Source organism: Rhinatrema bivittatum, chromosome 4 (genome assembly GCF_901001135.1).
Source record: "Rhinatrema bivittatum chromosome 4, aRhiBiv1.1, whole genome shotgun sequence".
Lineage (NCBI taxonomy): Eukaryota > Metazoa > Chordata > Amphibia > Gymnophiona > Rhinatrematidae > Rhinatrema > Rhinatrema bivittatum.
The window spans coordinates 266,357,635-266,370,110 of record NC_042618.1 but is presented as its reverse complement, the minus strand read 5'-3'; the positions used below and the strand labels follow the sequence as shown (position 1 = coordinate 266,370,110).

The 12,476-nt window shown below is 44.1% G+C and overlaps 1 protein-coding gene across 1 annotated transcript in view; it reads left to right on the top strand.

The window, feature by feature from the left end:
- The window catches only part of PPFIBP1 (PPFIA binding protein 1), a 1,178,807-nt gene that overhangs the window by 303,255 nt on the left and 863,076 nt on the right, over window positions 1–12,476 (top strand). Inside the window, exons 5-6 of the mRNA XM_029597487.1 lie at window positions 10,448–10,534; window positions 11,096–11,209. Coding sequence (XP_029453347.1) covers window positions 10,448–10,534; window positions 11,096–11,209 — 201 coding nt within the window. The remainder of the gene's footprint in view (window positions 1–10,447; window positions 10,535–11,095; window positions 11,210–12,476) is intronic.

Sequence of the window (12,476 nt, the reverse complement as noted above, 5' to 3'; positions counted from 1 at the left end):
CACCTTCGATCGGTGCCGCTTCCTGACATCTGCAAGGCTGCAACCTGGAGTTCTCTCCATACATTTGCAGCCCACTATTGTTTGGACAAAGCTGGAAGGCAGGACGCCATCTTCGGCCAATCTGTCTTGCGTAACCTTTTTCCAACATGATGTACCAACACCCTTCCACCTGCCCGGTAGGGTGCGGATGTCCTTTCCTAAATTCTACCCCAGTTGTTGTGCCTTTTGCACGCCGTTGGGTGCCTTTGGTGCAAGTCAGGACATCCTCAGCTCGGTACTCACCCATTTGTGAGGACAACCATCCTGCTTGTCCTGTGAGAAAGCAAATGTTGCTTACCTGATGTAACAGGTGTTCTCACAGGACAGCAGGATGTTAGTCCTCACGAAACCCGCCCGCCACCCCGCGGTGTTGGGTTCGTTTCTTTTATTTTTTAGGCACTGCCTGTAGCTTTGAAAATCAGACTGAAGGGAGACCCCTGCTGGCTGCAGGGTCAGTGCCGTGCTGGGCATGCCCAGTAGGGGCCAGTCAAAGTTCTGTTAAACTTTGACAGAAGTTTTCCGTGGTGGGCTCCATCCTCGATGTCACCCATTTGTGAGGACTAACATCCTGCTGTCCTGTGAGAACACCTGTTACATCAGGTAAGCAACATTTGCTTTACCAGGTTTTTGTGGCCTGGTTTTGGCCTCTGTTGGAAACAGGATGCTGGGCTTGATGGACCCTTGGTCTGACCCAGCATGGCAATTTCTTATGTTCTTATGTTCTTAAATAGTCCAGTGATGTGGAAAGCAAAGCATGGTCTCCCTGGCAGTTTAGAAGCTCATTACCAAGTAGAACTACAGCCATGTTCTTTATAAAGTTTTTTGTGCTGTGGCTACTTTTAACTATTAAGGTCTTAAGTCAAAGACAAATACTTGTAACCAAATGCAGAAGTGCCCATAAGTTTACATACCTCTGGCAGAATTTGTAAGATGTGTAGCATTTTAAGAAAACATGAGTGATCAGACAAAACACGTCTGTTGTGTTTAATGTTTCAAATTAAACTATTTTATGCATCACGGAATAGCACAATTATTATCCAAACATTAACAATAAAGGAAATAAAATTGTACTCTTCAAAAATTTACATAGTTCTTAATATCATGTATTGCCCCCTTTTGCATCAGTGACAACTTAGTCTTTTGTGAAAGTTGTGAATGAGGCCCTTTATTTTCCCATGTGATAAAGCTGCCTATTCCTCTTGGCAAAAAGCCTCCAGATCCTGTAAATTCTTTGGTTGTCTAGCATGAACTGCATGTTTGAGTTCTCTCCAAAGTTGCCCAGTGATGTTGAGGTCAGGAGACTGTGATGGCCACTTCAAAACCTTTACTTTGTTCTGCTGCAGCCACAAAGGTCGATTTGGCCTTATGTCTCGGATCATTGTCATCCTGGAAAGTCCAAGTGCATCCCTTGCGCAACTTCCTGGCTGATGAATGAATGCAAATTTTCCTCCAATATTTTCTGATAAGATGCTGCATTCATCCTGCCATCAATTTTGACTAAATTCCCTGTGCTGCTGTAGCTCACCGCCCCCCCCCCCCAAAAAAAGAACAAACAAACAGCAGAGATACAACTCCATACTCCACAGTAGGGGTGGTATTGACTCCTCTCCAAACATAGCATTTATGGTTGTGACCATAAAGTTAAATTTTCATTTTATCACTCCAAATTATTTTGTTCTAGAAGTTTTGAGACTTCTCTAGGTGCTGTTTGGCAAATTTTAAGTGGGCTGTTTTGTGGCATTGGTATGGCAATGGCTTTTTTCAGGCAACTCTACCCATATAACCCATTTTTGTTCAAGTATCTCCTTATTGTGCATGCTGAAACACCCACACACTACTTTGTTTCAGAGAAGCCTGTATTTCAGTAGAAGTTGCTTGTGGGTTTTCCTTTGCATTCCAACAAATTTTCCTGGTAGTTGTGTCTGAAATCTTTCTTGGTCTGGCTTGGTATTAACCAAACCCATAATTTTCCACCACTTGATCAGAGTTTGAACAGTTCTGATTGACATTTTCAAATCTTTGGCTATCTTTTTATATCATTTTCTTGATTTATAAAGTTGAACTATTTCTGTTCACAGTTTTTGCTTTCCCCATGTTTCAGTAACTACCAGAGTCAGTGCAGCCCTGTTTGAAATGCACAGAGGTTTCTCAAGAGCTAAGAAATTCATTGACTATTTATACACAGACACTAATTACAATCAAACAAGGCAGAGGTGTAGATACCTACCCTTCGTTGCTATCTCAACCTGTGTGTGTCAACTTCAGTGTATATCATCCCAAACGTTCAAGTATATGTAAACTTTTGAACAGGATCATTTTATTATTTCCTTTATTGCTATGGTTTGTTTAATGATTGTGATGCATGAAATAGTTTAATTTGAAACAAATTAAAAACTTTTATCTGATCACTCATGTTTTCTTTTTTTTTTTTTTGTTGAGATATTTTATTAGATTTAAGTATACAACTTGTAATAAGAAGGCAGGTAACATAGCCATCGAATAACAAATTATTAAAAAGAACCTGCTCCAACTTACAGTATATAAACAAAAAAAAATATATCATACACGATATGAGTTACAAGTTCAATCGAGAAAATAGAAACCATATGCCAAAAGAAAAAGCAAAAGGAAAAAGAAGGGAAGAAGAAAGAGAAAGAAAAACACGAAATTAAATAAGTAGTAAGAATAGTAAGTAAATATTAAATATACCAAATATACCAAAGGAAATGCACATAGGAGTAAAATGATAATTACAATGAAGCAATATAAGTGTCTAATGGCTTCCACACTTGGGACCAATTGGAGAGTCTACCGGTCTTCACAGCCATGGCTTTTTCATATTTTGAGTATAAACAAACTGTATTCCACCAAAGGTGTTCAGAAAGAAGATCACTACATTTCCAATTAAACATAATACAACATAGGGAGGAAAGACGTTGCGCTCGATCACTGTCTCGTACAACCCCCCAATAAAAACACAACCACTTGATGGCTTTAAAATAGGCCGCAGTTTAATAATCAACTAACCCGAGCCCGTACGACAAGTTTAACCATAAGCTGTCCCTCCCCTAACGCCCCTCCCCCACCCGTTGCCTTGGTCCTCCACCACCTTAATCCCCAATGGTGTAACTGCCCCTCCCCCTCTTCCACCTGCTCTGCCTCGAACCAGCGAGAGCAAGCTCTACCGTGAACCTTAGCCCCATGGTTCTCCGGTCATCCCGTGTAGCAGCCCCCGCAACTACACGAGGCACTTCCCCCCCCCCCCCCTTTCCACCAACCAAATCGCCCCCACCCCCAACATTCCAACATACATGGGCTCGGGTTTTATGCCACAACTGCGACAAATATTTCATATGATACATATTTAGTGAACCTTACAATAACAACAAGGGCGGGCAGGACAGAAACTAGCACGCTCCCTTCCCACACGCTGCTCTCCTAGACTGCCAACTGCCTCTGCCCATGTCACCTGACTCTTGTCCAATCAGGAGAGGTGATTTCAGAACTCTCCTGAAACCACTCACTCTTTCCCCCCTCCCTTTCTTTGTTCCTAACCTCCTTTCCCGCCTTGCACTTTCCTGCCCTTCCCCCTCCCCTGATCTCTTAATCCCTGACTCTGCTCTCGCGCGCTTTCCCCCATGTTATATTCGCGGCGCAGGATAAACCAGCGCCGCTCACCTTTAACATAGGGAGGAAAGTCGTTGCGCTCGATCACTGTCTCGTACAACCCCCCAATAAAAACACAACCACTTGATGGCTTTAAAATAGGCCGCAGTTTAATAATCAACTAACCCGAGCCCGTACAACAAGTTTAACCATAAGCTGCCCCACCCCTAATGCCCCTCCCCCACCCGTTGCCTTGGTCCTCCACCACCTTAATCCCCAATGGTGTAACTGCCCCTCCCCCTCTTCCACCTGCTCCACCTCGAACCAGCGAGAGCAAGCTCTACCGTGAACCTTAGCCCCATGGTTCTCCGGTCATCCCGTGTAGCACTCCCTCCCCCCCCCCCCCTTTCCACCAACCAAATCGCCCCCACCCCCAACATTCCAACATACATGGGCTCGGGTTTTCCGCCACAAACAAACCGACCTGGTCGGCTTGTTCCCCCACTGTGGCCTGTTACCATTTGCTAATTCTCTGCTATAAACATTCCAAGACCAATAGTGGCTCCCCAAAATCCCCTTTTTCATCCCCTCCTCTTCCCCTCTCTGCCTATGTCCTAGTTAACTCCCCGAGTTCCCATTGCTGTTTCCCATTCCTCACCTAACTCTAATATCCTACCAACCCACCCTCACCTGTGCCTCCCTAATCATCACCTGTACTCGACACATTTAACACCGATGTTATTGCCGCCCAAATGAAGAAGTAGAATGTTAGGTGTCTCCACAGTTCAGTTCATGCCTGTATAAAAGGCAAAAGATTGTCCCCATAGCCTGCACCTCCTACTGGACCATGCTTGCATCCTTCCCCTACTTTCCAAATCAAAGTGCTCTCTATCAGGTAGTGTCCTGTCATGTCTCTGGGCTCTGTGAATAAATGAATGGCCCACAAGTCAGGCGCATGCCGTCCCATGCATTCTCTCCCACAGCTCTGAAACCAAAGACACACGAGTTAGTGTGAAAACCATTCCTCTTTTTTTTTTTTATGTATCACCCATTGTTGCTTCCCCTCCGTCTTGCTCCTCCTTACTCATCCTTGGTACCCCTCCTAATATACCCCTTAAAAGTGGCAAACTTCCATGTTCCTGTACAGTGTATACCACCCCCCTGCCACCTGACTTCAGCCACTGACATCGCCTTTCAAAGCCAAAGGTAAGGCGGGCTCTACTTCAGATTATCCCTGCCGTCCGAAATCATCGTCGTCCTTCCTGCTTCCGAAACGGCGTGAACCGTACAGGAAGGAAGCAATGATCAACATCCGAACGGTGCCCTGTGGCACTCCCCATTTCATTTCATTTCATTCATTTATTTATTTATTTATTTATTTATTTATTGAATTGTGAAACACCCTGCTTCTTGGCTATGCTAAAAAACTGCAACCTCCCGTCCTTAAACCTCTGAACCGCTATCCTCGCCCCTGCCCCCTATGCCCCTTCCTCTCTCCCCATGTATCTGCGCACAGAGCATTTGTCTACCTCAATGCACGCTTTTGCTTGCCCTGATCTAAAAGATGTACTCCTGCCCCGCGATCTCCCAGGCCTTATCCCACCCTGGCCCCCCCCCCCCCCCCCCTCAACGCCCTATACCCACTCGGCTGAGCTCTGACCTCTGTAACTCTATCTGCCAGCAGCCATATATATGTATAATTTCTTTTTTTTTTGGTAAACTTGACCTTAGCCTGTGTGCACTGATGTGCCGTGCAAGCATGTCTGACTTGGCTTCAGGAAATAATCGGATAGCTCGGTCGTAACTCCTACATACATCGGAATGTGCCTGTAACCCTTTTTTTTTTTTTTTTTTTAATACTCTCTTGACTGCTGCTTCTCGGCCTTTTTGTCGCACGCATATCGCCGTCACCTTTCCAATACCTCCCTCTGAACAACCCATCCCATAAATATACAGTGACGTACCCACGGTTGCCAAGTAGACTTTGCAACCTTAACACTGATGTCATGTTGTATAACCCACTGTGCTAACCTCTGGCTATTCCTTCACTCCCAAAATAGCCTAGCTTTACCTCTCGCCGAACCTCTGTGTGAGCTATAGGTTGATGTCCGGCTACCCCTAGACAGAATTCTATTGCCCACCATCCTTTCCTTTAACTGTACATCATAGCAGAGCCAAGTCCACCTTCGCAATCCTAAGTGTCAATGGTGTACCGTCACCATATGCTAATGGTGCACCAAATTGTCCCGGTGTGTAAAGCCCTACTAAGCTATCCGGCCTAGGCAACACCTCATCCACTTAAGGATTTCTTGTGCACCTTGCTCCCGGTCTCTCTGTTGCCCATCATGCTGCCCTCTCTGCGTCGTCTCTTACTTGCGCTCCACCCTGCCGCTACTGGGAAGTACACGTATCTGCGCCTCCTGCGTCTACGCCCTGATGTGCCTGGTACCCCCTCCTGTGGCCCATTCAGGGTGCATTGGGTGAACACTGTCCAGGTTCGGCCCCTGTCCGCAAATACGCGCCTCGCTTTGCCTGACACTGGCATCCTTGGAAGGCTCTGGCGAAGCGCTGTTATCAGTAGAAGAACATGAAGAAGAACCTCTGCCTCTATAGCTGTCTTTTTTTTTTTTTTTATGACCCTCCCTCGCTTTACCTCCTTCCGCACTGGATATCGTGTTCCGTTCCTCTGCTCTGCCCCTGACTGCTTGCACACACCACGCTGCTTGTCCTGTCCAGCGTGTCCTGCTGTCCCTCCCTCCATGCTTCATTCCTCGACGCCCCGGTATGCGTCTGCTCCTTTGTTCCTGCAAAGACAAAAGACCAGCTGAAGTACCCATCCCCCACGCTCGTCCTCAGCAGTCTCTTCTCATGGCTGGCAGCAGCCTGGCCTCCTCCCCTGCCTGGCAACTGTCCAACCCCCCCGAGCCTTACTCACCCGCACAAGGCACCAGAGGGGACCTGTGCCCCGTACCTTGGCACACGCCCTTGCTTCGCGTTACATCTTCCACTAGTCCCTCTGCCCACTCACCATGTGCCTTTTCATTCGCCTGGCCTGCTGAATCTTGATCACTGTTCCTTCGCCGTCCGAGCCATGTGGGCCACCACTATTTCTCCATTCTGCTTGTCCGTGCTCTTGGTTTGCATGTCCCCCTTTTGGCCTCTGCGTCCACTAATCCTTACAACCCTGCTGGCCATGTCATCCGCTTACACCGACACCCGCGCCCCTAACTGCTACACCATGCCCACAGCTGCACGCTGCTGACTAAACTCTCTCATCCGGCGCCTGGTTTCAGACGCTAGCCCGAGAGGTCCGTGCAGTTTCCGCCTGACACTCTGCAGCCCCTCCCCTGCTCTCCTGGTATTCTGTGCATCCTACTCTGACCATGACACATGGGTGCCCGGTCCGGCGAGGGGGGGGGGGGGCAACTCTATGCCCCACCGGCTCTCCGACCTAACCGCCTCTAACCCCCGCCGCTGTGCCGCGTACCCACACGAGCTGAATAAAGGCTGTTTGTTCAAGCTGCTATAACCGGTGGGGGGTGGGGGGGACGACACGTACCCTCGCTGACCGTTCTCCTGAATTTCACTGTGACCACGCTACGAACCTTCTCTTTTTTTTTTTTTGCCTCTCCGCCGGTAACACAGGCCTGCCGCTTATCCTCCCGCTTCATCTTCAGGCCCAAACTAAATTCTATATTAGTTTATCTCTGACAGAAACTAGCCTCTGCCCATGTCACCTGACTCTTTTCCAATCAGGAGAGGTGATTTCAGAACTCTCCTGAAACCACTCACTCTTCCCCCCTCCCTTTCTTTGTTCCTAACCTCCTTTCCCACCTTGCACTTTCCTGCCCTTCCCCCTCCCCTGATCTCTTAATCCCTGACTCTGCTCTCGCGCGCTTTCCCCCATGTTATATTCGCGGCGCAGGATAAACCAACGCCGCTCACCTTTTATGTTGAGCTATAGTTAAAAAAAAATCTATTAGTCTACATTGGGGTGCCAAAAGTTGTAAAGAGGGATCAGTACCTTTCAATATCACTAAAGAATAGGAAATTGGAAGATTTAATGGTAGAATACGAGTCACTGTATCCCAAACCTGTCGCCAAAAAACATTAACCAAGGGGCAATAAAAAAGCATATGACTTAAAGTTGCCTTAGGAGCTGAAGAAGACCAGCAGGAATGTGAAGGTAGTAATCCAGCAGGATGCAATTTCCAAGGTGTCCAAACTGCTCTATGAATAATAAAAAAAAGAGGTTTGTATCAAACTAGCAGAAAGGGAATTACGGATGGAATGTGTCCAAATGTATTTCCACATACCAGCAGTAATTTCCAACTCAAGATCTGAAGGACCAGATGGAAGATAAAGATTTTATGGGAGAACGCTGGGAAAAACCTTTTAGAAGCTTGTAAATACCAGAAGCTAAATGACCTTTATGGCTCTGATCTTGATAAAACTGCAATAAAAAAGGCACTTTCCCTAGCTCGAATTTGCTTAACACAGTATCATGGAAAAGAGACTTTAATTGCAACCAAGCATAAAGCTGTGTTGGTGGCAAGCTGTGGGTACCTCGTAATTTTTTGAAAGATATTATCTGACCAGATTCCATAATAGTAGACAGGAACCAAATATTACACTGTTGCCAAATGGGCCAATTGAGTGTATTACCACCTATGGTAATCAAAGAATTCCGCCACAGGGGAGTTAAACCGGCAGAGCGCCATTTGGGGGATTGGGCTGGCGCAGATAAATCGAATTCTGAGAAAGCCCTATGTAAGGATCTCAGAATAGGATCAGCCATCAGAAGTTGTGGAAGGTTCATACCTGGAAAACAATACAACGGAAAGGGGTCTTGGCGTGTACGTTCAATAGCCAGCCATCGGGGTGGTACCAGATCTGCACAGATCACATCAAAATAATGGAATCTTGTTGTAAAATATATGCTTGGTGGTAAGTATAAAAGTCAGGAAAATTAACCCCACCCTGATGTTTAGTAGCCTTGAGTTTAGAGAGAGCGATGCGAGGAGCTTTATTGTTCCACAGAAATTTAACTAACAATCTGTCAACTTGTCAATAAAAATCAGCAGAAAAGAAAATGGGCAACATGGAAAGGGTGTATGTTATTTTAGGTGCTAGTACCATCTTAATAGTATCTAATCTGTCCCACCAGGTAAGATATAGAGGTGACCACCTTAGCACTAAGTCTTTAACAGTTTGCAAAACTGAGGATTCCCCTCGAGCTATAGTTTCTAATGGATCAGTGAAGAACTTAATTCCCAAATATTTCAAACCTTGGTATATCTTTTGTATAGAAAAATTAGTGAGATCAACCAAGGAGGCAGAATAGTTTAAGGGGAGAAGCTCAGTTTTGTGCCAGTTGATCTTATATCCAGAAAGTGAGGAATATCTGGTTATCAAATTAAAAAGGTGGAGAAGGGATTCTTCAGGGTCCTGCAAAAATAAGAGAACATCATCAGCATAAGCACATAATTTATATATGTCATTTCCAATTTGTACACCTTGAATTTGATCAGTTTGACGAATTGCTGAAAGTAACGGTTCCAGAGCTAAATTAAATAGTAATGGAGATAAGGGACAGCCTTGTCTGGTGCCCCTAAATAGTGGAAAAGAAGGAGATTGTTGCTGGTTAATATATAAAAAGGCGGTAGGTGAGGTATACAGAAATCTTATCCACGCTAAATAATTAAGCCCCAAACCATACCATTGAAGCGCATAAAATAAAAAGGACCATTCAACTCAGTCGAAGGCTTTTTCTGCATCCAACGACACAGCAACAGTTGGAGTTGTAACTGAAAAAACCTCTTGTTGAATGTGCAAGAAGAGACGGGTATTGTTACTAATAAGACGCTGCTTAATGAAGCCAGATTGGTCCGGAACAATTAGACCACCCAATACCAGAGAAAGGTGCGTGGCCAAAAGTTTAGCTAAAATTTTATATTCTGCATTTAATAATGAAATGGGCCGGTAGTTAGCTGTATACCTCACTCATGTTTTCTTAAAATGCTGCACATCTTACAAATTCTGCCAGGGGTATGTAAACTTATGAGCACAACTGTATAGAGATTTTTTTCTCAAATTAAGAGCTTTTAAGAAAGTGTTTATTTTACTGTTCACATTTTCAAGGAGATTTTTTTTTTCTTTTTTTGAGAAACCGATTTATTTTCCTTGGAATTTGCAAATCTGTCTAAACACTATAAAACCTGCTTGTCAAATAAGGTTGGTAAAGGATACAAGGCATTCTAAATAGAAATGTTTCTTTGACAAAGAGATGCGAGCTATAAACTGCATCCCAAAATACAACCTTCTTTACTTGGAGCAATAAACCAAACAGGTGGGAAAAAAACCCAGTGAGTTATTCTGAATATTTTGTGCCACTTTCTAAATAAAAAGATCATGTATCAAAATATGTACAGTTCTAAATCTGATTCCCTAGGCTATCAAAAAGTGATAAAATTGGACATTAAATGATATTTCACCATCTACTGTCTTGTGAATGAACCAGTTCTTTGTTTTTTCAGATCATATGTTTTTCTTATTACCAATTTCAACTATTTGCTGCCTTTCTGCATTTGGAATACTCAATGACAGTTTTATTCCAAATTAACAGTACTTTGCTGTAATATAGTAATGAGGTCATCATCCAGTCTGGTTTCTTTGGCTATTAACGGGCTGCTAAAATAAGTCTGCTTGAAAATACCCAGACATGTCTAGATTTCTTGCATTAAGCAGTGTTGATTTCCATTTTTTAGAACGTTTATGCTTCCTTCTCTTTTTTTCTCCTTAGACAAATGGACATATCTCTGGCAATGAAGATTTGTATCAAGAAAGGCTTGTGCGTTTGGAGAATGATAAGGAATCTCTTGTCCTGCAGGTAAGTACGGTAATCTAAATGGGTTAGGGCCATTATATGTGAGACTCTCCACTTCAGGTTTTGTTGCCGCCAACAAGGCCTGTTTTAGATTTACATTTCACTGAAGAATGAACAGGTAAACTTTAGAACTGTCTGGTGATGGAAGCCTATTTTCAGAGTTGAATTATCTGACAATTAGAAGACTTGAAAAGACCTGGCTTTTTAAGTGTGCATGTAGGAGCAAAAAACAGCATGTTTTCCAGGTATTTTTCTGGTTTTTATGCTATCTAGTTCATTATTCATAATTTTATATTGGATATCTTGATCTTGGCTAGATTTTTTTTTCTGGATGTCTTATACCTTTCTATATTTTTAGTTTTTTTTTTATGCTGTTTTCACTGATTTTATAGTTCTTTTTACTGCTTATTTTATGATTTGCATTTTATAATTATTGTATTGTATATTACTTTATCTTTTTAGGGAAGGTGGTGTATAAATTGAAAATTGTTTCATGCACAATAAGTATCTGAATGCTAAGTATTTGTGTAGCCACATGGTCTCACTTCATTTCTCACATCACAGGTCAGCGTGCTGACTGACCAGGTCGAGGCTCAAGGGGAGAAGATCCGAGATTTGGAGTTATGCCTTGAAGAGCACAGGGAGAAGCTGAATGCTACAGAAGAAATGTTGCAGCAGGTGCATGTTACAAACCAAAGCAATGAAAGGTCATTCTGTTCCTGTCTGATGTAATTTCATGTTGAAATTAGTTTCACATACTTAGATTTGTTTACTTCACTGAAAGTTGAACTTGGTAGTGAACAGCATGAATAATTGAAGAATATTCGGAATCAGACATTTTCTTGTTCTGTTTTAAATACAGTAATAGAAGAGTAAAATTTATCTATTCTTACATTTATAAAATGACCCCTCCAGCAAGGGTTCAGGGTGAATACAAAAATATTTAATAAATAATGCAAGCAATTTACATATTTAAAATATACATCCGAACAAAATACCAGAACTAAAATAATGACAACATAGACAAAAGATAGGATCCTCATAAAACATATACATAGCAATCCCTAAAAAATAAGCCACCAATAATGTTCTTCTTTTCTTTTGATTTTAGTTTGTTTTTTTTTTTTATCAAAATAATTTTTATTGAGTCAAGAGCAGTGGGCAGTACAGAAAAACGAAAACAGCCCCCAACACGCCCCAAAGGTACATAAACAGAATACAGGGCTGAAGCTAATAACACTCTAAGAACAGCCCCGTCTCCCAGAAATGTTTAACCATACCAACAAACAATATCTTTACGACCCCTGTCTCGTGACCCACATTTTCCAGTTTTTCTTGTTTTGCTTCCCCTACTCAGACCCCAAACCCACAACCTTTGCCCTCCTCCCCCGCCATAGCACTAGGTCGCCATGCAGAGTGTGGTTCTGCACCCTGCACGGCCTCCCCCCCACCTTCTCCCCCCTACCCATCCGTCCCCAGCCACACACACTCATTCTCACACCCCCTCCCCTCCCTCACCCCCCCCAGTCCCCTCCCCAAGTCCGTGGAATTGAATTAAGTCCAATCGTTAGAATAGCCAGAAGTAAGCAAGTTAGCTTGTGTCCCTCCGGGAAGTCCCTGAAAGAAATTCTGCCAACATTCTTCATAGGCCTGGTCCCTTGTACGGTGCCCCGAGATGCAATCCAGATGCTCCAGCTGCAGCTCCAAGGACATCCTGGTATACCAAGCTGCCTCGGAGGGTGCACCTTGTGGCTCCACCCATACGGCTAGGATAGTCCTGCACACCAGTAGCATCGCCAGCCGTGCAAATTTGGCCTTGGCAGGGGGGCAAGGGCACGAAGCGTATAGGGGATGAGTAGTCAGTGCCCGCCCTTCACAACGCGTAGGAAGACCAGTGATTTGAGAAATAGTCTGCATCACCCGGGTCCAAAAGGGAGCGACGGTC